At 39.5% G+C, this 24,112-nt stretch overlaps 3 protein-coding genes across 12 annotated transcripts in view; 1 reads left to right on the forward strand and 2 right to left on the reverse strand.

Moving 5' to 3' along the window:
• Positions 1 to 5,917, reverse strand: part of LOC117430316 (dynein beta chain, ciliary-like) — a 97,325-nt gene extending 91,408 nt beyond the window's left edge. For all 6 annotated transcript variants that reach the window (XM_059001342.1, XM_059001339.1, XM_059001341.1 and 3 more), the window contains exons 1-9: positions 5,805 to 5,917; positions 5,468 to 5,635; positions 5,236 to 5,339; positions 5,056 to 5,134; positions 2,942 to 3,067; positions 2,607 to 2,771; positions 1,994 to 2,229; positions 1,391 to 1,604; positions 261 to 431 (exon numbers count right to left, since the gene is read on the reverse strand). In XM_059001342.1, coding sequence (XP_058857325.1) covers positions 261 to 431; positions 1,391 to 1,604; positions 1,994 to 2,229; positions 2,607 to 2,771; positions 2,942 to 3,067; positions 5,056 to 5,134; positions 5,236 to 5,339; positions 5,468 to 5,635; positions 5,805 to 5,828 — 1,287 coding nt within the window. In that variant the 5' untranslated portion in view covers positions 5,829 to 5,917. The remainder of the gene's footprint in view (positions 1 to 260; positions 432 to 1,390; positions 1,605 to 1,993; positions 2,230 to 2,606; positions 2,772 to 2,941; positions 3,068 to 5,055; positions 5,135 to 5,235; positions 5,340 to 5,467; positions 5,636 to 5,804) is intronic.
• A 7,722-nt stretch (positions 5,918 to 13,639) lies between these two features.
• On the reverse strand, positions 13,640 to 18,015 carry LOC117430354 (ester hydrolase C11orf54 homolog). Of its 3 annotated transcripts, none has more exons than XM_059000913.1 (8): positions 17,866 to 18,015; positions 16,623 to 16,721; positions 16,143 to 16,216; positions 15,933 to 16,034; positions 15,345 to 15,521; positions 14,727 to 14,876; positions 14,458 to 14,628; positions 13,640 to 14,048 (listed from the first exon to the last, which is right to left on the reverse strand). In XM_059000913.1, exons 1-8 carry the CDS (start codon positions 17,930 to 17,932, stop codon positions 13,875 to 13,877), a joined length of 1,014 nt encoding a protein of 337 aa, XP_058856896.1. In that variant the 5' UTR covers positions 17,933 to 18,015; the 3' UTR covers positions 13,640 to 13,874. The 3 variants fall into 3 exon arrangements, with proteins under 3 accessions (XP_058856896.1, XP_058856897.1, XP_034758489.2); XM_059000914.1 differs by having other exon boundaries at positions 17,923 to 17,994; XM_034902598.2 differs by having other exon boundaries at positions 13,698 to 14,048; positions 14,458 to 14,574.
• Positions 18,016 to 18,203: 188 nt separating this feature from the next.
• LOC117430351 (uncharacterized) lies at positions 18,204 to 23,792 on the forward strand. 3 transcript variants are annotated; one of them, XM_034050313.3, is made up of 5 exons: positions 18,204 to 18,327; positions 19,084 to 19,357; positions 19,895 to 20,046; positions 20,360 to 20,414; positions 20,604 to 23,792. In XM_034050313.3, the coding sequence occupies exons 2-5, from the start codon at positions 19,217 to 19,219 to the stop codon at positions 23,463 to 23,465; spliced, it is 3,210 nt and encodes a 1,069-aa protein (XP_033906204.3). In that variant the 5' UTR covers positions 18,204 to 18,327; positions 19,084 to 19,216; the 3' UTR covers positions 23,466 to 23,792. The 3 variants fall into 3 exon arrangements, with proteins under 3 accessions (XP_033906204.3, XP_058856895.1, XP_033906203.3); XM_034050312.3 differs by having other exon boundaries at positions 18,312 to 18,397; XM_059000912.1 differs by lacking the exon at positions 20,360 to 20,414 and having other exon boundaries at positions 18,206 to 18,327.
• The last annotated feature ends 320 nt before the right edge of the window (positions 23,793 to 24,112 follow it).

Raw genomic sequence — 24,112 nt, forward strand, 5'->3', positions numbered from 1 at the left:
TTCGAAATGTCACATTTGTCAATTGTTGTCAGTTTTTCGTTAAGTATATGGGAAAGCTACGAAGCGGTCGGTAATTCAGTATGTTAACGTACCATTATTCAGTGGGTTTCATTTGAATTTATGAAGCTAAATTAGTTAATTCTATTGGGTGATGCAAAATTTTTGTCCAGAGCTGTACACTTCCAGTAGCAGTCAGCAGGGGTACAGAGAACACACATACAGAACAGCGGAGTGTGACAAACCATGTAGTGTAAAGATACCTGGGCACTGAAGCACAGCATGGTCACCAGGGAGCCTCTGAGGAGAAAGCTCTTAAGCCAGTCGCGGGTGTGCTCCAGCACGCTGCTCTGCACAGCGCTCTCGTCCAGCGGAGGCCAGAACCCCACAGCACTGCCCACCAGCTCCACACGGATACGGAGGATCGGAGCCTCCTGGGCATGATGAATGGCACAAATGAGCTTGCAATTACGTTTGTGATAATATCTTTAATGCAGCTCATTAGCTCCTATTATGATCGTTAGCTGAAATATATGGAGCTACTACAAGAAGCTTTTTTTTTTTTTGTTAACTTCATTAATGTCTTTAAAACAAATGGTAATGGCATTTATGGTAATCACATTCTGGGACAGATTTACCGATTTTAAAGTTTGCAGGTTTCGCTTTTTAGCAGTGCATATGAAGGTTCTAGCATCAGGTGTTTGAAAGCGTAAGCATATAAAACCTTTTCATACTGTGCTATAAAGATTTATAGTCCATGCAAATTCTGTCATGTTAAACTAACTGCAGCTGCATAATACAGTAACTGTAAATGATCTGCAGCGTTGAAACCTTCTAACTTGTTTAGTAAAGGGCTTACTTTTATTCAAAGATTACTGTGTGACATGGAGGCCCCCTTGTGACAAAAAAACTGAACAGCCACAAACCTTATTAGCTGGAATATTTTGTCATGAGTACCAGAGGAGTGATCAAATAGCCGAAGATAATAGTGTCAGATATGCAAAATGATAATTAGACAGTAATTATCACCTTACAAAACTGTAGCAATAGTGTCAAACAAGAAGTGTGGGCTGAATCAGACCCCCTGGGCAGCTTTAAACACCCCCCACCCCCTGCAACAATCCTTATCCAAAGAAAAAAAGAAAGAAAGAAAGAAAGAAAGATTTAAAGCCCAGAGGACACAGCTGCATGCTGTAGGTTTGTTGTTTGGAAATGCAGTGTGCTTCACTGCCTTCTAAATGGAAGACATTTCAATAGACAAGCAATTAAGCTGTTAAGAAGTGGCCTTTAAAAGCTCACTGAGGGAAGAGGATCTATGGCAGGACAGATCTGTCTGCACCTTGCTGAGCTGTGATGACGGACACGGAACACCAATCAAGGGGCTCTGTCTTACCTGCCCCTCCAGGAGTGTGTTGAGCATGGAAGCCAGGCTGCTGAAGGTGACCTCCTTCAGTCCCTGTAGGACCAGGATGTCGATGTGCTCCACGTACTCCTGCCAGGCGGGGGATGCCTCGCTGACGCCCACAGCGACAAAGGACTCTTTAATCAGGTTATGAATTCTCTGCCCGTCGAGAAGAATCTGTCGTTCCAGGCTGTGCTCTAGGGTCCTTCAAAGAATGCAAATGTTGGGTGGAGCATTTAAATTGTATAAAGCTGCGTGGGTCTGTTTCTCAATGAAAGAAGAACTTGACTTGGCTGTATCTCACTTTTTACGAAATTTCAGGTTGTTTTGTAAAAATGCATTCAGGTTATTGGAAAAACGTCATCGGTGGTAACAAAATGAAGGTGTGTTTTTTTTTTTTTCTTGAACACAATGATCAAATGGAATTCTTTAAGACCTGACTTGATAAAGTTTTGAGATCAAAGTCTGGTTCCCAGTATCCAGCTACTAGGATCTGGACACGCACTGATGGGACGACTGGCCCTTTTCTTCAGTAAATTCTCTTATGAACAGAGTGGTTGGAGGTAGAGTTTGACACAAGGTTAGCTTACTTACTCTTGCTCTTGAATTAACTCCTCCATGGAGTAAGTCCTCTTGGTGTCCCTGCTGGTGAATATATCAAGCTTTCCATTGGACCAGGCACTGGACAGGTCTAAGATTTCCCTGCAGTTGCTCCTCAGTGTGCTGAAGGTCATGTAGAGGTCAGAGCATACCAGGGAGGTAGCCAGCTCAATAAAGTCTGCACTCTCTTCCATGCTCCATGTGTACACGGTTAATCCGCTCTGCAGCAGCTAAAACAAAACAGGACAACGGATTGAAAATGGAGCCCTTATATTAACCTCAACTGGTTAATAACAGATATCAAAGACTAAAAACACTGCCTTGCAGGATTTTCACTGAATTATTTTGTTTTAGTGTTATGCAGCTAATGGAGAGATTACACTGAGGTTAAAAAAATGCTTTCACAGATCATGTCCTGGTAGAATCACGGTTAATCTTTAATCACATTTTATAATTGTGACAGTCCAGCTCTATCATATTTTTCACAGTACTTTAAATAGGATATAAAAAAAAAAAATGGGCGTCCATTTGACTTGTATGTTAAAATCCAAAGTTCATGATTACCAATTTACAGTACGTGAAAATAAATGGGAGCCATTGACTTTACCTCTTCTGCTGCATATAATTTCCTCTCCAGCAGTCTCCTCTCATAATCGTTGATGGTTCTCATGACCTCGTTGTATTTGCACACCACTGCCTCCAGCCGGACAGCTTGTGTCTTGAGTCCATTCACGTCCACGTTCTTTAGAAGGGTCTCTATAGGTTCACGTAACTGCAAATTAGTGAACAGTGTTTTAACAACGTAGACTTCTTTTGGGGTACGAGTGTCAACTAAAGGACTAACTGGGCTTCCTTCCCACCTCCCCCCTTTATCATCGCCATTGCAGGCAAGCCTAGCTGGCTGATGCATTTTATTGTTATCCTTAAAAAGATTTCTCATACACTGAAGTTGAACGGTGCCTTCCGAAGGTACGAAGCTTCTCGCAGTAACAGGAGAAGGTCTGGATCCAGATTCAACTCTACAGCCTGGAGCTGATCCTCCAATTCACCATGCACGTTGGAAGCAACCTAAAAAGAAAATGGTAAACACATAAAGTCTGATTTAAAGATTGATTATTTGAACATGATGGCGGGATAAGCAGGTGAAAAAGTAGTTTACTGTTCAAAGATTACAACTTAAAAATGATATGATATACATACAGTACTGTGCAAAAGTTTTAGGCAGATGTGAAAAAATGCTGTAAAGTAAGAATGCTTTCAAAAATAGACATGTTAATAGTTTATATTTATCAATTAACAAAATACAAAGTGAGTAAACAGAAGAAAAATCTACATCAAATCAATATTTGGTGTGACCACCCTTTGCCTTCAAAACAGCATCAATTCTTCTAGGTACACCTGCACACAGTTTTTGAAGGAACTCGGCAGGTAGGTTGGCCCAAACATCTTGGAGAACTAACCACAGTTCTTCTGTGGATTTAGGCAGCCTCAGTTGCTTCTCTCTCTTCATGTAATCCCAGACAGACTCGATGATGTTGAGATCAGGGCTCTGTGGGGGCCATACCATCACTTCCAGGACTCCTTGTTCTTCTTTACGTTGAAGATAGTTCTTAATGACTTTCGCTGTATGTTTGGGGTCGTTGTCATGCTGCAGAATAAATTTGGGGCCAATCAGATGCCTCCCTGATGGTATTGCATGATGGATAAGTATCTGCCTGTACTTCTCAGCATTGAGGAGACCATTAATTTTGACCAAATCCCCAACTCCATTTGCAGAAATGCAGCCCCAAACTTGCAAGGAACCTCCACCATGCTTCACTGTTGCCTGCAGACACTCATTCGTGTACCGCTCTCCAGCCCTTCGGCGAACAAACTGCCTTCTGCTACAGCCAAATATTTCACATTTTGACTCATCAGTCCAGGGCACCTGCTGCCATTTTTCTGCACTCCAGTTCCTGTGTTTTCGTGCATAGTTGAGTCGCTTGGCCTTGTTTCCACGTCGGAGGTATGGCTTTTTGGCCGCAAGTCTTCCATGAAGGCCACTTCTGACCAGACTTCTCCGGACAGTAGATGGATGTACCAGGGTCCCACTGTTTTCTGCCAATTCTGAGCTGATGGCACTGCTGGACATCTTCCGATTGCGAAGGGAACTAAGCATGATGTGTCTTTCATCTGCTGCAGTAAGTTTCCTTGGCCGACCACTGCGTCTACGATCCTCATCGTTGCCCGTTTCTTTGTGCTTCTTCAAAAGAGCTTGGACAGCACATCTGGAAACCCCTGTCTGCCTTGAAATTTCTGCCTGGGAGAGACCTTGCTGATGCAGTATAACTATCTTATAACTACTACTGTCTTGTTGCTGTGCTCAGTCTTGCCATGGTGTATGACTTTTGACAGTAAACTGTCTTCAGCAACCTCACCTTGTTAGCTGAGTTTGGCTGTTCCTCACCCAGTTTTATTCCTCCTACACAGCTGTTTCTGTTTCAGTTAATGATTGTGTTTCAACCTACATATTGAATTGATGATCATTAGCACCTGTTTGGTATAATTGTTTAATCATACACCTGACTATATGCCTACAAAATCCCTGACTTTGTGCAAGTGTACCTAGAAGAATTGATGCTGTTTTGAAGGCAAAGGGTGGTCACACCAAATATGGATTTGATTTAGATTTTTCTTCTGTTCACTCACTTTGCATTTAGTTAATTGATAAATATAATTTATTAACATGTCTATTTTTGAAAGCATTCTTACTTTACAGCATTTTTTCACACCTGCCTAAAACTTTTGCACAGTACTGTATATAAAAAAGAAAACCTCCTTAACAAGCCTTATTTAAGACCTGACGAAAATCAAAGATGTGGAAATTTGGTGGAAATAAATTTCTCTGTGCTTCCTCTCGTGTTTCTCCCGTTCATGGAAATGTACCCTTGTACACACTAGGGGAACGGGAAGTATGCATTCATCAGAGCACATTGTACAAAAAAGCAAATCCATATTAGCTGTATTATATTTATTTATATTCATTTAAAATGCTAAATAAAAAATGTCAAACTCACCAATAAAGTCCTCTTTATGGCATTGCTGAGGTCCACTTGAGAATTCTTCAGCCAAGAGTCAATCGTTTCTTTCTCACACCTGTTAAAATAGATTATGACTGCCAGTTATCATATTTCTAAAACAATAAGTGTGACAAAGAGTCATTGCATTTCAACAGTATTTTATTTTTATGAAGATACCTTTTAAGTTCCTCCATAACTTCGGTGTACAAGTGCCTGAGTTTCCACCCTAGATATCCTTTTAGAGAATGTGGGGAGACTTCCTTTAATTTCACCATTGGCTCCTGAAGTGGCGATATGAAATATGTTACTAAAAGACACGGGAGATTCAGGTATGATAAAGGCCTGTTGAGTAGCCAGAATGTAAGAATCAAGGCATGATGAAAAGAAAAAATGCATCTGTAGAACTTACTGAGACTCTAGCTTGTAGCCCCTTCACCCAAAGCAGCTTGTTGACAGTGGGCGGTGATTGAACACACAGTGGTGGGTTGTTACTCATCGTCTGGTATAAGGACTTCACCTGGGTCAGCTCCTCAATAAACATGGAGAGGAGTTGCTCATATTTGTCCTTTAAATGTTCCTGAGTATATAAAAACAATGGAGTCAACAGAACATCTCAAAACCCCCGATCTACTGTCAACCACAGATGTCCTACATCTTCAGAAATGATGTTGGTAATTGCATTAGCATACAACACCTGTGATATTTTACTCCATGGCTTCCTGATCCATTTTAGAATCCAATCTTACCTGAACAAGTTCTCTGCTGCACATGCCTTCAAACACATGCAGTAATCTAAGCTGAGACTTGATTGTGGGACACTGCTGAAAGCTGCTCCTTAGCACTTCGGCAATCTGAAACTCCAGCTCCTGCAACATGAATAACATCCACAATGTATATCCATCTGCAAGGTAAGTGGGTCTTAAAGCAACAGCAGGCTGGTAAGTGCATTTCAGTCTTATCTGTTTGATAGCGTGCTAATGCGTTTTGATTAAAATGTATAATATGATACGGTTATTCTTTAGGAAGCTTGCCTTTATTGTTGTTCTGAAGTTGAAGAAAGCTTTCTCAAAAGACTGGTTCTTATCAGTAGAAAGGATGTTTGAATTCTGGCTGGTGAAGGTGTGTATGGTTCTCCTGTAGGTGTCTTGTATCTCGCGCACCATGGCGTCCAAACTCGCAGTTCCAGCTCCACCAATCTCTGCAGCAGTCTCCAGCAGCTGGAAATGTCTGATAGTCTCCACAAGCTCCAAGACATCATTGCACCTAGTCACAAGAAACCACAAGGCACTGGCATTCTTTATCATAGTAAACTGATGGGTCACAAACCCAGGACTCTGGAACCAATAACAGTCTGGCTTTACTTCAAACATGCATTGCTTTTCAGAGCATATTAAAACCTCTGCTTAGATCGTTTAGATAGACCGCACAATGTTTTAATAATTCATATTAGAAACAAATGTGCTGGAAACTGAATGAGGTCCACAGAAAAGAGCTTAAAGTAACTGAATATAAGAAGGTTAATTAAAACAGCTGAATGTGTGTTGTTTAGAAATTGTGAATGTGAAGAGATTTTTGGAGAATGCACTTCAAGCATGCACATATATCTAACAGAATACCTCAGGGGGTTATATATAATAATTCCATTCATCTTATCTACCGTTCACTTCCATTTGCTATGTAAGTTAGTTCTGACTTGCAATTCTGAAAGAGGCACATGGTTTTAGTAAACATGCATTTTAATTTTAGAAAATGATATATGATACAAGTTCTAAAAATGCTCTCTATAGCGTGCACAACAACTGAGATGTATGGAATTACTTAATTAGCTATAACCACTTTAATATAAAGAACCATAGGGTCACGTTGTAAGCGTGATTTTAATTAGAGCTTCATTTGTTAAGTTTTTTGTACGTTCTCAAGCCCGACCCCCTCATCAGTTGTATAATGATTGTTTCTAAATATGGCAGTTTATATGTACCTACCTAATTAAATTGTAAGACCTTTTTTGGAATGACTGCTATTAGGCCAATCAATACAGCACATGGTGGCAGTGGGTGCAGAGGAAACGTTTCACACGAAAGGCTTTTCAGATTGGAAAAAAGGCAACTGAAAAATGTAGCGATCACCAAAAAAAGCAGTTGATATGTTTCAGTAGCTGTGAATGTGTTCCCCCTACCCCCCAACATACACACACATTTTGGACCCAAATCCCGCCTATGTAAACAACTAGGTCTGAACAAGGATTCATTCTACTGACCTCTCCATAAACAAGTTCATTCTCTGGAAGCACTTTGCACCATGCGGAGGCCATGGACAGTCAACCCACTCATCAATTCCGTCACCCTTCCCTCGACCAGGAAATTCCCATCCCCGGGACGTGAACTTTGCAGACAGTGGTCCATAAAGCTTGGCACTCCACAGGGAATGGGAAGGCTTCTTAGACCTGTGAGATTAAATCACACATCAAGTTCTGCTTCATGCTTGAATAATCTACTACAACCAAATCCCCATTAAATTAAAGAGGACCAGACCAGGTGTGGCAGAGATAATACAACAAGACTTTTTAGGATTTCATGAAACATGTGAACCAGGGAGTCCAGATTTCTAGCCGATGAGCAAAAACTGAAAACAGCTAACAGAAGTCCCTGGAGACAATGGTCTGTTGGAAAATTAGAAAGGCATGAGGCTGTTCATTCAACAAAGATGTGTATTTTAAATGGAAAAAGACATCCATGGTGACGGTATATGTTTAACTGCAAAGCACTTACCACATTAAAAAGGCAGACTGAAACATGATCAGTGAGCTTAAGTTTGGTGTTAATAGCGTTGAAGGAGTAAGTGACATTCCAGAAGCTATTGCCATACTAGTTGGGATAGCAGCCAAATTACACCAAGGAAAACTGATAAAGCCAAACAGAAAATACAGCACAGAAGAACCTAGAGGATTTTTGTTTTGCTAAATGCAAACAAATAGACATATATACAAGGGGCGTATTATTTTTTAATACAAAATAATTATTTTATGTAAAGTTTTGTGAATCAGACCTTTTATGTTGAGTAAGTGTAAAAAAAAATAGGTAGACATGCTGTCCAAGAGCAAACCTGATGAGTATTAATATCATTAATTTATATGTACATTTGAGAGGTAATATGGAAGAGCTTACATGTGGTGGATGTTTTCTTCAACCTTCTTGCCGTTTATCTCATCAGCCTTGGCTTTCACATCAAGGTAGGTTCCTCGAAAAGTAGCACAGATCTTCAGGGCACTTTTCAGTTTCCGGTAAGACTAAAAAGAACAATACCCAAGGATTGCATTGCCCACTATGTACAAAGCAGCTTTTGACAAGTACCAATAACAAAACCAACAACGATTGTGATAAACACGGTTTGGGGCATTTCATGCTGCATTATCATTAAATAATTACACAGTCATCATATTTAGATTTTTGGCACTGCTATGGACAGCTGTGCCATAATTAAAATTGAATCCGAAAGTAAGTCTCTTGACTATTCATTAATATTTTGATAACTTACCAAAATCCAACCTTTTTCTTTCTTTTTTTTTGGTAACACACCCGCTTGTTCAGGATTACAATACACATTCAAGTTTGAATCATTAATACTGACTGAACTACCAGATTTAAACATGGAAGGGTGAAAACAATCTTTATTTCAGAGGTCAGTTTTACTTACTGTGGACGGGTCTTTGAGAACATCGTCTCCTACAGTCTCCACGGCTATGCTCATGACTTCATTAGACATTAACTTCACAAGGGTGAGGAATACTTTTGGCTGATGATAGTATCTTAAAGGCAATCATAATTTATTGTTAGCCCTTGGCATTGCTGATGTTATATTGGTAATATGTAGGTTAACAGAGAAACAACCCAATCATGAATAATCATACATTTATATAATTTAGTAATGCTTTATAACAATCATAATTACTACCAATTTGTAATAAAACTGGTGCAAGTGAGAAGCCTAACTCCACCATTTGTTCAATTCACATTACAAATAATCAATTCAGCACTATACAGACACCAGAAGGTGGGAATACCTTGAGTGTGTCCACACCAGTAGCAGAGTATGTAACAGAGGAGGGAAATATTTCAGGATTTCAGCAGTAGATTCAGACGAGGTCAGGAGTTCAAACCAACGCAGTAATGTACTTAGGTGCTGCATGTTTTCTTCTGCATGAAAAAGAGCCTATGCATACAAAAACGATTCATATACAACATTAATCTCAGTTACAGTAATGTAGGAAAGCATAGCATGTTTAAAGTGGAGCGGGAAAGGAACTCTCGTTGTCCAGCGAAGGAAGCATGGGAGGCTTTTATTGATGCGGACCAACATGGAGGGAAGGACGAGGGCTGTACCTTCAGTTTCAAAGTGGGGAGCAGAGAAAAGGGCACTGGAGTTAATACAGTATAGATTTTAAAACCAACATCAAGCTAGTGTCAATGCAATGACTGTTTCCAGTCTTATTTGCTGTTTAGCAGGCCTGTCTCTTATATCGCTTTTCAAATCAAGCCTCCTGCCATGCCCCCCTATTGTATCCCCCCGTTAATGTATCCAAGGACTACAGCAACCACTATGCTGCTCACCTTGTCAATGTCCTTGCACACGTTTTGAAATGAGGGAGCGTACGTGCTGTTTGCCTGCTCCAGGTTGGTAAGGATTTCTCGAACTTTCTCTGAATCCAGCTGGGCATTTAGGGAGTGCAGGTTCTGAATGTGTTTCTCCCACGCAGTCTCTTCCTGATAAACACCAGCTCCAGGGCCGTGTTTCTGCAACTCTGCAAGAGGATCATGCTTCAGCACAACCTAGACCAACACAGCAGAGTTTTCATAGCAGCACTGGTGGCTTTATGGGTCCTGTTCACTAAGCTTAAGCTCATGAGTGATGGAAAAACTAACAAACGTACAACAGTCAAGAACAAGTTCATGGATTTGCATGTAAACTGATTTACAGATCTATTAATATAGTCCAACAATCACTGAAAAATCCTTCTTTTAGACCACTTTAATGTAGAAGAAGCAACATAATAAAACTTAATTCATATAAAACCCCTACCTTAACCTGTTTGATCCAACCAATCACAGTTGATTCCAACACGTGGATAACTGCAGCCGTGCTTGCAGTTGATGGTGTCGTCTTGCTAAGCACCTTTATGGGAGGAACTGGGAGTACAATAGAACCCTATGGGAATCAAAGACAATATGATATTGGTATGCAATTCCTAAAGGCGTCAATGCCTTAGCCGATAGGATGTCAGCATCAAAACCTGGACTGTGAACAAGCTGTTCCAATGATATAGCCTTCAATGGTCACCAGGGTTATTTATCATTATGGTCAGCTCTGAGTGGTCACTCTAGCAAAGCTTAAGCAACTTAAAAGAACCACAAATTATGTCAGAACGCATTTTAACTTTTGACGCCTGTTGACCAAGTTATGGGAATCTCCCATTAAATTCCATAAAACATTGGGAGTGATTATCATTGATATATCATGTTGTTTGCTTAGCAACCAACCATGTTCCCTGTGTACTGCAAGAATCTGCGTCTTACCATGCAGAGATAATAAAAGTCAATTGATTACAAAGGCTTTACTTAATCATAAATCATTAAATCTATGACTATCACCTTTACCTTAACGTGACCTCTGATCATCTCTAGTTGACCCATAAATCTATGCGATACATCCAACAGCCTATCAGCATTCAGCCCCAGAGTGTGGGCCATGGCTGAATTGCCGCAGAGCAGGGGCACGTAGACTTGATGCAGTAACAGATCCATGTGTTTCAGGGGGGTTTTACTGGTGTCCAATACCATGACACTGTCAGCTGTGGAAAGAAATCCACTCTGAATTACCCTTATAAAAGTTTATCAGTAAAAGCATAGCAAAGCGTAATAAAGCATAGTGAAAGTATGGTAAAGCACAGCAAAGCAATGTAAAGAACAGTGAGGTATGGTAAAGCGTATTAATTAACACGGTAAACCAGGGTAAATTATGGTTAACGCATGTTATTACCATGGGAAAAGCATGGGAAAAGTGCAAAAATACCATGGTAAACTTGTTTAAAGGTACACTCATATACAGTAGATTCACATTGATGCATTGCGTGCAGATACATGCCATAGTACCAAGGAACAGAGATCAACAGATTTATTCAAGGAGGAATTATTCAACATGGACTGTAGTGCTTTGAAGGCAGACCTATATTTTCAGCTGTTAGCTTTGAGGCTGTTTTAGACTTCATGAAGAAAACACATTTGCTCTGAAGATTTGAGGGGGGAGTGAGGGAGGCAGCAAGAGCCCCCGTAGCAGCCTTGCAGAACACAAACAATCCGTGGATGTCTTCGTTTCTCAGGAATTCTAAGACCTTGGTCCTGTAACAATTCAAAAATGTGTTTAGCATGGGAAGGACACAACATGATAAACACCTGATAATCACACATTTTAGGTAAGATAGTAACCGGGGTGCACATGGTTACAATATTGCTATTCAAATACCCACTGTGTTCGAAGCCGCAGTTCTAAAGTATCACTTCTGTTTTTTTGTTTTCCTGCTCTCATTACCTGTATTCCGAATGGCTGAGCAGCGCTTTGACTTCATCCGCTTTAGGCTTTAGAGAAGATGCAATTCTTAGTTGGAGCCAATAGATTAGCTCGTCCATTTTAAATTCTTAAAGGAATAAAAGCAAAACAAGAACTCAGAATTGTAAAATTCAGGAGCTATACAAAAAAAACAACTTTTAAATACACATTCATTCCAGGACTGCTGCCTTTACAAACGTATATAACTTATTGTTAGCGTTTAAAACAAGGTAAAAGCAGCCTACAGTATACAAATAAAAAATAAATTTTAAAAAAACTGTGACATTACAATGCAAATGTACGCTGGCAAATTTGGATAAGGGGTAGTCTTTGACGCGTTATGAATTTTATAACAAATTAATTTGGAATGCAATAATAATGTCATTAGTAACATTTTACGGCTGCCATTTAGTTGGTATTTTGATAAGCACAAGTTTGCAGCTCAGTTGGTTCGTGTAGCGAATGATAATTTAAAAAGGTCACGTACCTGGTTAATTCAGCAACTTTCCAAAATGTTCCAATATTATCCAAGTTCCTGCGTATTCAAAAGGGAAAATCTACTAGCTTGCAAAATATTATTTATACATTAGAATTATGCACTGCTCGGCAAATAAAGAAATAAAAAAAAAAAAAAAAAAAAAAACACTAGCAGAGTTAATAAACTTCTGTGTTGTGTGCTCCAAACGTGTCAGGTTGTGTCGCCTAGCAACTGCACTGACAGTTTGGGATTTGCAAATGATCCTGTATGAATCGCCTAATAATAGTCAGTAACTAAAGCAGTCAAACGAATGCAACTTAACTGTTGCGTCGTACCTGCAGGTGAAATTATTGTTGTTGTTTAATCTGCAGAGCACTTTGTGTCAGGTTGTTAACCACTCCACAGGCTGTTTTAGTTTAGTTTTTTCAAAGCAGCGGGACTCCATACAGACAGTGCCTCTATTGTGTTGATCAGCAGGAGGTGTTTGCAGTTGCTGTTGACACAAGCTTGAAAAGCAAGCAAACTTGTTTTTCCTCAGACGGGTTTTTAATTTCCTAACACACATTAATTACTGCCTATAAAATAACATCGTGGAATAGGAAACACAAAATGCTTTAAAAAATGATTCACGAAAAATGTACAATAAGTTTTGGATGCAAATAATATTTACCAATACACTATAATATTATTTGTGATTGAAAATAAATAAATAAACGTGCAACAGTGGGTATAAATATGTGGGGAAATGATTGTTCTGCCTGTTATTAAACACAACGAAATATCCGTGAAGAGGCAGCCTGAGTACAGCTTAATTATCCAACTATGTGTGATTAAAAGTTTGATTGAGGAGTGTAATTAAGGTCTAACATTGTTCAGACATCACAATTTAGGAAACACAATTATGATTGTATACCTCTTTGATATGTAGTTACCAAATAAAACCATTGATACATTCAGAACTTACACAATTGATTGCTTTATTGCTAGCATGTCTTTTAGGAAACAGTACTATCCAGTCTGCTGTTGCCTAGCACTTGGGTTTAATGTGTGTACAGTAAGTTTTTCTTATCACAGGTATAGAAGTCTGATGATGGTCTCCCTTAATCACAAGGATAATAGAAAGCCCCACAGCATACTGAACACTGTGCTGCTCAGCAAATGCAGTAGTGGACCTGCTAACATTGCAATTTTGTAAAATTGTATGTTACAGGGAGTCATTTATCTATATAGTGCTATAAACTTTATATTGTGACCTGAATTAAATTTAAATCATGGCAGCACCATAGCCATTATAAAGTATAACCCTAGAGACACCATACACTTGAATGCAGTTCCTGTTCAGTAAGTGGGCACTACAGACAGATGGCCCTTTCTTTAAGGTTGTCTTGAATACAGATTTCAATGTAAATCAGTTATGCACTAGTGACTATAGCACTATAAACAGTTGCACATCATTTGCTTTGTTAAATAAGCATCATGCATATATAAAAAAATCTAATAAAAAAGGCTAGACAAGGCATTTTTATTATGACAAAAACACTCCACCAGATGGTGCTGTGCATCTATTTATAAGATCTTTTTATTTTACTATAACACAGGGGTGACGTTACATCTTAGGTACTGCTGCCAGTGACTGATTGCAGGTTACATTCAAGCAGATCCTTGCATTTAATGATGGATAAAATTATAAAAACTGTTTAGTTTTTTTTTTTAACAGCAATTGCAAGAAGTGCTGAGCTCATTCTCGGCCAACCACGTGCGTGTCCTCAGGCCTGTCGATGCGGTATAGAAACTCAGCAGGTAGGAAGTATCCCAGGTACTCCACGCTGTCTGGCGTTGTGTCTATATAGTAGTGGCCCCCCTCTCCGTGGTGACTGAAACAGTGAGTGTGCTCCACTCGAAGGTCCAGGCCCTGTGAGGAGTGAGGAAAATAGAAAAAGAGTTTCACACAAAACTATAATGCATTCGCGAATAAAACTATTTGCAGGATGTAAAAGGTATAAAGCATTCTAACATGTTCACGATCAGATCTACTCTGATTGCACCTGACCATTTTCTGCCAACTACAGTACAAGTAGCTCCCATAAATCTTTGCGGTCACTTAAAGGGGCAAGAAAAATATACAATAGGCATACAAATTAGTAACTCTTAAAGAGGTTCCAGTGATATATGACAGGTTTGTTATACATCCACATCCTTTACTCCTCGAAAAAAAAACTGTATTTAGTAAACATTGCATTAGATACTATGATTTAATTAGCTCAGAGTGAAACACTAAGACCAACACAGCCTCAATCTCTGCTGTTACATGAAATACTAACCGGGTCTCGGGACACCAGCACTGGCTGACAGATAAGGGGCGCCCTCACTTCAAAATGTTTCAGCCATTTATTCACATCCTCATCTGTGAGCAGGGGACAAGCAGAGAACTCGGGAGGCTGGAGAGGAACAGCAGTTAAAAGACCTGCTTGGAACCCTGCAAAATAACTGTTCTATTGATTGAAATAGTATTTGGCATTAATCAAAAAATGTACAGTGTAACCCATGCACTATACGAGTTCAGATTTACTATTAATTGAGTGATATATACCATGATGTGGATTTTGGCTTTCCCCTTCTGAATCACGAAGGTCCCGCCCATCCCTACAGATTTATCACTGTATTGCTTTTCCAGTGTTTTCCTCATAGACGTCACCAGGCTGCTCTGTCCTGTCCTTCTGTTGGCACGGACTTCAATAACCTGGGGAAAGCCATGTGAGGATCACACCTGGACTGTGCAACCATGCAAATTCATGTTGAATTTGAGAGTAAGTTTAATTTCAATTAAAGGTTAAACACAACCTGCAGCAAAAGGACTATGTTTGGCATATAGGTATTACTTCAGATTTGTTGAAACGTATGCCAAATGTTAAAGAATTTTGCCAAAACGTTTACGCAGTTGTCAAAAAACGCTAAGGTGTTAGCCTTTGTGTTCATTTCATATTGTTATCATGGCTTTACTAAATTCTTACACAGTTTCCAATACGTTAAAATATTTACACCAGTTTAATCCTAAAGTTTAATCATTTAGGAAATTAAAAAAAATAGTTGGGATAGTTCCAGGTTCCAATTTTTATATTCAATAACTCCTGTATGCATTTCTAACAGTGAACAGTTATTGGCTAGAGGGATCAAGAGGCCCAGGTAAACAGATACCGACAGCACTCACCTTCCCAGGCTTCCCTTCACAAGCGTAAAGATTAGCCAGTAGTCCAAAGTCACAGTCACTGTATTTCTCACTATACTTCTCCTGTAGACACGTTCCATCTGCCGGGTTTATTGTAGAATAGTAACTGCCATTCACTGTGGGCTTCCCTTCACCTTCCGTCTGGACCACAGGCATCAGCTGGAAAGAGAAGGGCAGACCGAGAGAGCAAGACGGTCCTGTTGAGGATGGGTTTGCAAAGGCAACTTGTTTTAAAGAGGTGTCTCCATTTAAAGTGCAATGGTAAGTGAATGCTAGCTACAGAATCGGATAGGAGAGGGCTGAATCTGTATTGGAATTCAGGCAGTGCATTTCACTTGAAACCCAGCGCTCTTTCAAGTACAGCGGACATACACCACTGTCCACAAACCCGCTTTGTCTGAATGCTCAGTTACACATTGTATTGTGCCTGAAGCAAATCAAATCATGTTTAATTAAAAATAACAAAACACATTCTAATCCTGTAGATATTTGGTATATCCTAAAATCACCTACTTTGGTTCTTAACACAAATATAGCATTTTACTAGGATAAAGGAGAAACAGCTGTTACCTCAGCATTCATCCCTAAGGTTCTAGAAGATACTGCTCCAGCTCCAAGAATGAAGGCTCCAGGTAATTCTATTTCCTTAGCAACCACATTCATGTTATAGATCTACAAAAGAGAAAACACATTCCAAATCATTTCATGTGAAACATTTATTTCAAAGTTAATTCCGAATTTTAAGGGTCAAACCTCAATTACTATTCCTTTCAGTCGTACCTTATCTTGCTTTGGCATTGGTATCAGGTATGGAACACCTCCCACATCAGTTATTCGAGGTTTACCACAGATTCCTGTTAACAAAAAAGCATGTTAATGTATAAAACAGCAGTAGATATCCAGTAGCTTGTAACCATTAGTTTGAACTGTTATGACTGGCAGCATTTAATCACTGCTTTGGTTATCACTTCTTTAAATCAAACAAAAGTATTTTGGCCCAAGGCCAACACTAAAGGGATTAAAAAAGTGGCCTTATTTTTACCCCCTTCTATTTCTAAAATGACTTTATCTACCCCTTTTTATATTGATTGGCCAGAAGAGGGTTTAGTGTGATATAAAAATGAAACTAAACACAAGTCAGCAGGATTGTGATACTAGACTTTACTGTAGAGACATGTACTGTATAAACTACTGTAAAAAAAAAAAAAGTTCTGTACAGAATTCAGAACTAGCCATCAACATGTACTGCTAATACATTACCCTTAACAGGAAACCGAAAAGGATCCTGCGTAAGGTCAGGGCAGTCCACCACAGAGACTTGCACATCAGCAAAATTCTCTTTCAGCCCACTCTGAAGTACTAAAAACAGGAAGAGAAAAATATACATGGAGTTTCCGTCAGTAAGATTTCAGGATTTACAGGCCCCGAATTCTCTTGCTGGGAAAAAATTAGGCAGTCCAGTCTTTCTACAGTGCGAGTCAGCCTTAGTCACTTAGTTTTGATCCATCATTTTACTCATGGTCACACAACAGGATGGCACAGCATTGAAGGTGTTTTATACATTACATATACTTCCATCACAAGAGTTTTTAAGTCTTAAAGCACATTGTTGTGTGTGTGTCTCACCTCCTTATCTTATTACAATAATGAATTTCTATCTACTACAGTAAATTAAATGTTTTTCTTTCAAGGGTCACTTTTTCTAGTTATATGTTGACTTTGTTTTCACCACGCATTAATCATTAATCATTAACCATTAACCAAGTCACGCATTTCAATTTACCCCAGCATATTACAAAACATATACAGAGACCAAAGTTAGATGAAATTAAAGTACTGGGAAATAGTTGAACAAGGGGGCTGTGCAAATGTTGCACTGAGCTCAACAGCTTTCATCAATGATTGTATCCCTCGGACGTCATTATGCATTTTCACGTGACAGACACAGTAAAGCCATGCCAGATTTGATTAAAGTATGCAAAACAACGAATAACTGTTCAAGTTTAAATGTACAGTAAGAAATAATCTATTTCTTAAAAAAAACAAAAATCACGTAAAGACAAAAGCTAACTTTGCTTTGCAATCGTATTGCTTACTGTAACAACATCAAATTAATGCAGCAGTGTGGAGTAGTGGTTAGGGCTCTGGACTCTTGACCGGAGGGTGGTGGGTTCAATCCCCAGTGGGGGACACTGCTGTTGTACCCTTGAGCAGGGTACTTTACCTAGATTGCTCCAGTAATAACCCAACTGTATAAATGGGTAATTGTATGTAAAAATAATGTGATATCTGTAAAATGTGAAATAATCTATAATGTGATATGTTGTAACAATTGTAAGTCGCCCTGGATAAGGGCGTCTGCTAAGAAATAAATAATAATAAATAAATAATAATAATGCATTTTATAGGCAAATCCTAAAAATACAGCAATATAACATAGCACGGTTCAGGGGGGAAACAACTTTTTTGAATTTAAAGTTTTATTTTATTTTGCATTCCATACCTGTGCACAACTCTTCCAGACTCGGGACATGAAATTGAAACTTTTCGGAGACCTTACCCTGTGCCATTCTGCTCGCTCTGCAGACTGTAGGTACCTTTGATCTGTTGCATAGAATACGTATTAAGTCTTGGTAAATTTGCAGGGTGGCCAACTGTAATAAACCGCCCCATGCTGTTGAACAGAATTTGCGTAGAGTAGTTTACAGGAGTGTCCAAAATTGTCTCTTCCACTCCCAGTCTTTGTTCCAACCCTGTTCTATATTGTTGCAAAATAAACCTCCATTCAGACCCTTAATAAAATAGTTCATTATATAATTTCTAGAGTTTAATAATTGCAAGCTAACTACTCAGAAGTTGGCACTACAGTACACACATTCATCTGATCCACTTTGAATGCTGGGAAGAATCATTAAACCCCGGGTTAGTAATTAGTTGGACATCGCATTACTACTACATGCTTCAGGTAAGAGATTCTTTTTCAGAGAACCGAATTGATGATATTTTACGTCTGACAGAAGTGGTGGTTAAACGTTGTAAGTAATTTGATTTCTGTGTTTCTGAGAACAACATATATAGAGCAAATGATGTGGTATTATAAAGAATGCCAGTGTTTAAAAAGACGATACGGTTTCTAAATTCACGCGGTGTACATGCCTGAACTTGTTTGGGGTTTTCTGTGTGTTGTATTTCTGAAGATTATTATTTATTTCTTAGCAGACGCCGTTATCCAGGGCGACTTACAATTGTTACAAGATATCACATTATACATTATTCAGATGTCACATTATTTTTACATACAATTACCCATTTATACAGTTGGGTTTTTACTGGAGCAATCTAGGTAAAGTACCTTGCTCAAGGGTACAACAGCAGTGTCCTCCACTGGGGATGGAACCCACAACCCTCCAGTCAAGAGTCCAGAGCCCTAACCACTACTCCACACTGCTGCCCTGAAGATCTGTTGCATAAGCATGCATTATTAGAAGGAGCACGTAACCAGCCGCACACCAATGCAAACGCTGTAGTTTGTCATCGACTTTTAAAGACCAAGGCACTTTTGGATATTTACAATATTAATTAATACTGAATAGTTTATTATATTGGTTAGAATTGATACATTTTATGTTATTTTACAGATTGTACACCGTTGTCCGCAACTGAGTTTGATCTGCATTATACGTATGTACGTGCTTAAACACAAGTGCCTCCTGTTTTGCAGTGGATAGCTCCGATTTCAGCAATAGTGCACACCACAACCGAGGAGAGCAGTGAAAAGAAAGCGAGTGGCAGATACGATTCCCCGAAGCAGGGAGGGCGATCCTCTCCGAAAAAAAGGCAAATACAAGACTAGAATGCCAATGGGGAGACCAAGACGGTCCTACAGCAAAGCGGAGCGAGCCAGAAGGCTGAAATGGAGAGGGTTGCATTTCCCGTTCGTGGAAAGGATGTATGGATGGAAGCACCTACCATTAAGGATGGTGTTGACTTATGAGGTAATTCACTGGCGTGTTTCAATCTGGTGGGTGCACATGGGCCACGCATTACTTGACAGGAGAGTACCACCTTGCCATTAAAGTGAGAATATTCTGGTTACTTAATGCGTTTTTAAACATTTGGAGCAGTGACTGATTAAACAAGGCAAACTATCTCCCAAACTCATTTCAGTCCCCACCAAGCACTGATTGTCACATTACTGTGTGTATGTCACAGGGCGTGGAATTATTAAAAAATAATTGATTGCTTAACATCCTCAACAAGGGTATTCGCCATGGGGATGGGTGTAAGATTTTTATTTATTTATTTATTCCCTTGTTTGTCATTGCTCTGTGTGTTCAAATTTGTTGATGATATCGCTACAGTTTATTTTATTGCAACAACTTTGTTAAAAATAAATGAACGTAGTAGTGGAAAGAAACTTGGTTAAAATGTAGACAAACGCTTCAATGTGACAGTGATCAAGACTTCTTTATGTTGCCCTTGACAAACCTTTTATTTATTTTATGACTGTGTGTATTTCTGTTCATCAACAGCAAGCTGCATTAGCAGGGTTTATCAACTGTATAAAGAACATTAAAGTCAAGAGGAAGCTTCAAGAGATGCTGAATATTGAAACTGATCGCATCGTGTGTAGTAGGGATCGCTGTGAGATGAAAAGGCCAGTTTCTCCCATACAGGAGCCAGAGTAAGTCAGCAGTATCACACAAAACCAGTGGACTAAAATCTAACTTTAACCTTTGAATACACGGCATCCTACCTTTCAGGAAGTATGAGTCCTACACTTAAGCAGAGGGGTTGGAGTGCGTATAATAGCCTGTGGGGAAAAAAATACAGTGATGTTCATTGAAGCCTCAAACACACGACAGCCTATTTTAGTACTAAGTCACCCCTGGAAGAAAACTCCAGCAGGATTAATGCAAAGTTAAAGGTTTTGTAATTTTACAATGCAGATAATAAACCCGAATCACACTTTATGGTGTTTTTTTTCCCCCTTCTAGTAAAAGAGATGACACTGAATCAGACATAGAAGACAGAGATGACATTAAAATAGCGGTGGGTCCCCTTCTTTCTAGTTGAGATTGAGCATTGTTTTTCTATATGCAAACTAAAAGCCCTGTGCCTTAATAAAGATATTGTTAATATACAAGTGAAATCAATGTATTCCCAGTTACCAGTAGTGGAATACACTTGCAGTATAGAGTAGGTGAATATAATCTACTTAATGATTTTGCTTTTTTTCAGGACAACTGCTGCTTCATTCAGAAAATGAAACCACAAAAGAAAAATAGACGTGCTGTAAGAAAAGTCATTACAAAACAGAACAAAATAAAACAAAATAAACATAGCAAAACTAAGAAATCCACACACCGTTTATTAAGCACAGCAACGAGGACTCTTGTTGATGTTGCACCAATCGCCACTGACTTGCCGGAGGAAACTGCACTGGAAAGTGGCACTGGTGATGGAGCAGCTGGAATAGACCTTGTTGACGATCCTGAGCTCAATGAAACGGTCTGTAGTGATGGAGCGTTGGAAGGTTCACTTCACCCAACTGACATTGAAATGACCATGAACGTGGAGGGGTCTAAAATCTGGAAAACAAGAAGTCAGAAAAAGAAACAGGCAAGAAATATTAGTCAAGACGGCCCTGATGTAGATGTAGGAGTTGGAAACTTGATAGGCCCTCCCAGCTCTCTCAATCACTCTACAGTTCCTGAAGATATGGGAGATGCCACAATGAAATATCAGACTCAAAAAGCAGCCAGAACACCTAGTGAAAAGAAGAGAATGATAATGTTTCAGAACGACACAGATACCAATAGTCTGTCCCTGACAAACAAAATTAAGAAAACTAAACATGACAAAAAGAAGAATCGCAAAGACAGTTTAACAAGCACAGCAGAGGGGACTCCTGTCGGCGGTTCGGTGGTTTTCATTGGCTTCCAGGCCCCTGTGGAAAATACACTGGAGAATAGCACTGGTGATGGAGAAGCTGGGATAGAGCTTAGCGGTGATCCTGTTACACGTGCAGACTTGGAAACCAATGAGCCAATCTGCAGTGATCTTCAACCAGCAGACAGCGAATCGAAGAACCTAAAGAGCATGAACGTAGACGCATCTGAAACCTGTAATACGAAAGACCGCTTGAGGATAAAGAAGAAAATGGAGAAACGGGCTAGAAAGAGCAGTCAAGATAGCACATATGAAGATGTAGTTGGGAACTTGGTAGAACGCTCCAGCTCTCCAAATCTGGCTACGGTTCCTGAAGATATGGGAGGTGCCAGTGCCACGATGGAATATGAAACGAATGAGGGGCCTCAGCTCAACGAAGAACCCTGCAGTGACATCATCCTGGAAGGTTCTCATGTAGTAGATGATCAGGTGGAGAACCCAAATAGCATGAGAGCAGGGGCTTCTCGTATCTGTAAAACCAAAAATGGTCAAAAACAGATGAAGAAGAATCGGGGAAGGAACATTAGCCAAGTTGGCACTAGTGTAGGAGTTGGGAGCTTGGTAGATCCCTCCTCCAGCTCCCCAAGCCTATCTACAGAACCTGAAAATAGCAAGGATGTCTGTGCTGCCCTGGAGCATCAAATAGAAGCAGCTGAAACATTTAGTGAGAAGAAAGATAAAAAAACAAGAAAGAAAAAGGGAAAACGTGACATGGAGGTAATGGAAGGAACGAACTCAACAACGTCCCTTAATCTTTGTACAGAAGAGATACATGACGGCATAACTGATAATTCAGAGATTGGAAACCTTCATGAAAATAGGCATACACATTGTGAAAGTGGTGCAGATCAAACTGGTGGTGGATTAGAAAGAGACGGTTCTAACATAGAGATGGGAAGAGGGAAAGGGAACAGCACAGATCATAATTTGCCTCCAGTTAAAAGAAAGAAGAACGTGGAACAGCAGAGTGTACCTGATGGCCTGGAAAGCCAGGAAACGGATTTAGAGGCTCAGGATGCTCCAAGGGAATGCGAGAACCTGAATAGAAGTATTGTTACTACAGATGAGAGCACACTGTTGAAGAACTTGGAACCAGGAGAATTTACACACACAAAGAAAAAAAGCCACAAAAAGAATAAAAGTAAAAAGCACAGGGTGGGGTATGATATAGAAATGCAGGGGCCACATTTATCTCCTCCGAACACTTGTGATCTTCTAGTTGATGGAGGAAATGAGCACACGGCCAGTAAGAAAGATATTAAAGATACAGATATTGCTGAATTAAGAGACTTGAGAACAAAGAAGAAAAAGAGTAAAAGAAAACGTGCAAATGAAGAAATGGAAGCTCAAGGTATCCTGTCACCTATTGTTGCACCCATTTGCGAACTATACGTTGATGGGAGGTTGGAGACCATAGACGTGAAAGAAGATATTTTAGCAGAGAGTGATACTGCTGAACTAGGAGAATCAAGAATCGTGGAGAGAAAACAATGTGTAACGGATGGAATGGAAGCACAGGGGATGCGTTCATCTCTAACTGCATGCAAATCCTCCCTTGATGCAGGTATTTCACAGGACGGCATATTGTTAAATGGTGGTGGACAAGAAAAACCAACAAAGAAGAAAAAAGGCAAACAGAAGAACCAGAATGATAGACAGGAAATGCAGGGACTTCGTCCTACATCTGTTGGTGAATCGCTAGCTGGAGAAGTGACGACAGATGAAATCCAAAAACATTTTGGGACATCTGGGGGAAATGAGAGTGTTAGACCAGAAGCCTTAGTGGATTTATCTAGTGAATCAAACTCTGCAGGTGATTTGCTGCAGGGTGCGAAACAAAAACGGGGCAAGTTAGAGAAGAAGGGGAAAAACGGCAAGCAGGAAACCACAAGTTCTGTTTTAGCGTGGCAGCTTTCTGAACAAACTTCTGGAAGAAAGGGAGAAAAAATGTCCACTAGTGGTAAAAAAACAAAGTGCCAAATAAACTTCTACGAAGCAGTGGAGGAGAATGGAAAGCCAGCTAAAAACACCTTGTTGAGTATGACCTCTATAGAAAAGGGTAAAGGAAAATCTGCAAATGCAGATTCCAGAAAGTGCAAAAGAAAACTGTTTAGTAGTGCCTTTTATGAAATGTTTGACTCTACATTCTAATTCTAGTACTGTTTGTAAATCATCATTTTTTTTTTTTTACTCTGATGATTATTTTTTGTTCATTCTGCGGGGGTACCCTACATACTAGTTCCCAATATGTAAAGCTACTTTTAATTTTATAGTTCGTTGTTATGTGGAAAACAGATGCAAGTTGGAGGTCTTTTTTTTTTATTTTATTACTTTGTAATGCAATGGTGGAAATAAATTGCATCAGTGAAAATTGAAATGAGCCTTTAGAAATTAAAAGTTGTATATGTGTGTACAGAAAAACTTGTAAATGTTCTTTATAGCGTTTGGTGTTCAAGTATTAAAATTCATGTTTTCAGATCTGTATTGTTTTTTGTTCTATGGCTATGAATTAGATGAGTAAACTGTGAAGACCCAGGTGAATGCTTTTTTACTTCAGAAGCAAGGCAGTTTGAAGTGCGGCACTGCTCTTAATGAAACCCCCCACTTAATGATCCAGGACACCTGGCTACAAAATTCAAAAAATGACTTGTGAATAAAAAGAAATGTGCAGTAGTACATATGTTGAGCAGTGCAAATGGTATACAAGTCAGGAGGTTTTAATGAATGCATTATCTGGATATTTAAAGCTATCCTCTCTGCACCTCTTCACATGAACTTTACAGATTTGGAGAAGACCC

This window comes from Acipenser ruthenus, chromosome 26 (genome assembly GCF_902713425.1).
Source record: "Acipenser ruthenus chromosome 26, fAciRut3.2 maternal haplotype, whole genome shotgun sequence".
NCBI lineage: Eukaryota > Metazoa > Chordata > Actinopteri > Acipenseriformes > Acipenseridae > Acipenser > Acipenser ruthenus.

Coding starts and splice junctions, on each gene's coding strand:
- LOC117430354 (XM_059000913.1), bottom strand. CDS start 17,932: ATGGCACAGGGTAAGGTCTCCGAAAAGTTTCAATTTCATGTCCCGAGT. Junction 16,035..16,142: donor CAATGCCAAAGCAAGATAAG/GTACGACTGAAA, acceptor TCTCTTTTGTAG/ATCTATAACATGAATGTGGT. Junction 14,049..14,457: donor TGCTGGTGTCCCGAGACCCG/GTTAGTATTTCA, acceptor CACTCCTCACAG/GGCCTGGACCTTCGAGTGGA.
- LOC117430351 (XM_034050313.3), top strand. CDS start 19,217: ATGCCAATGGGGAGACCAAGACGGTCCTACAGCAAAGCGGAGCGAGCC. Junction 19,358..19,894: donor GGATGGTGTTGACTTATGAG/GTAATTCACTGG, acceptor GTTCATCAACAG/CAAGCTGCATTAGCAGGGTT. Junction 20,047..20,359: donor TCTCCCATACAGGAGCCAGA/GTAAGTCAGCAG, acceptor TCCCCCTTCTAG/TAAAAGAGATGACACTGAAT.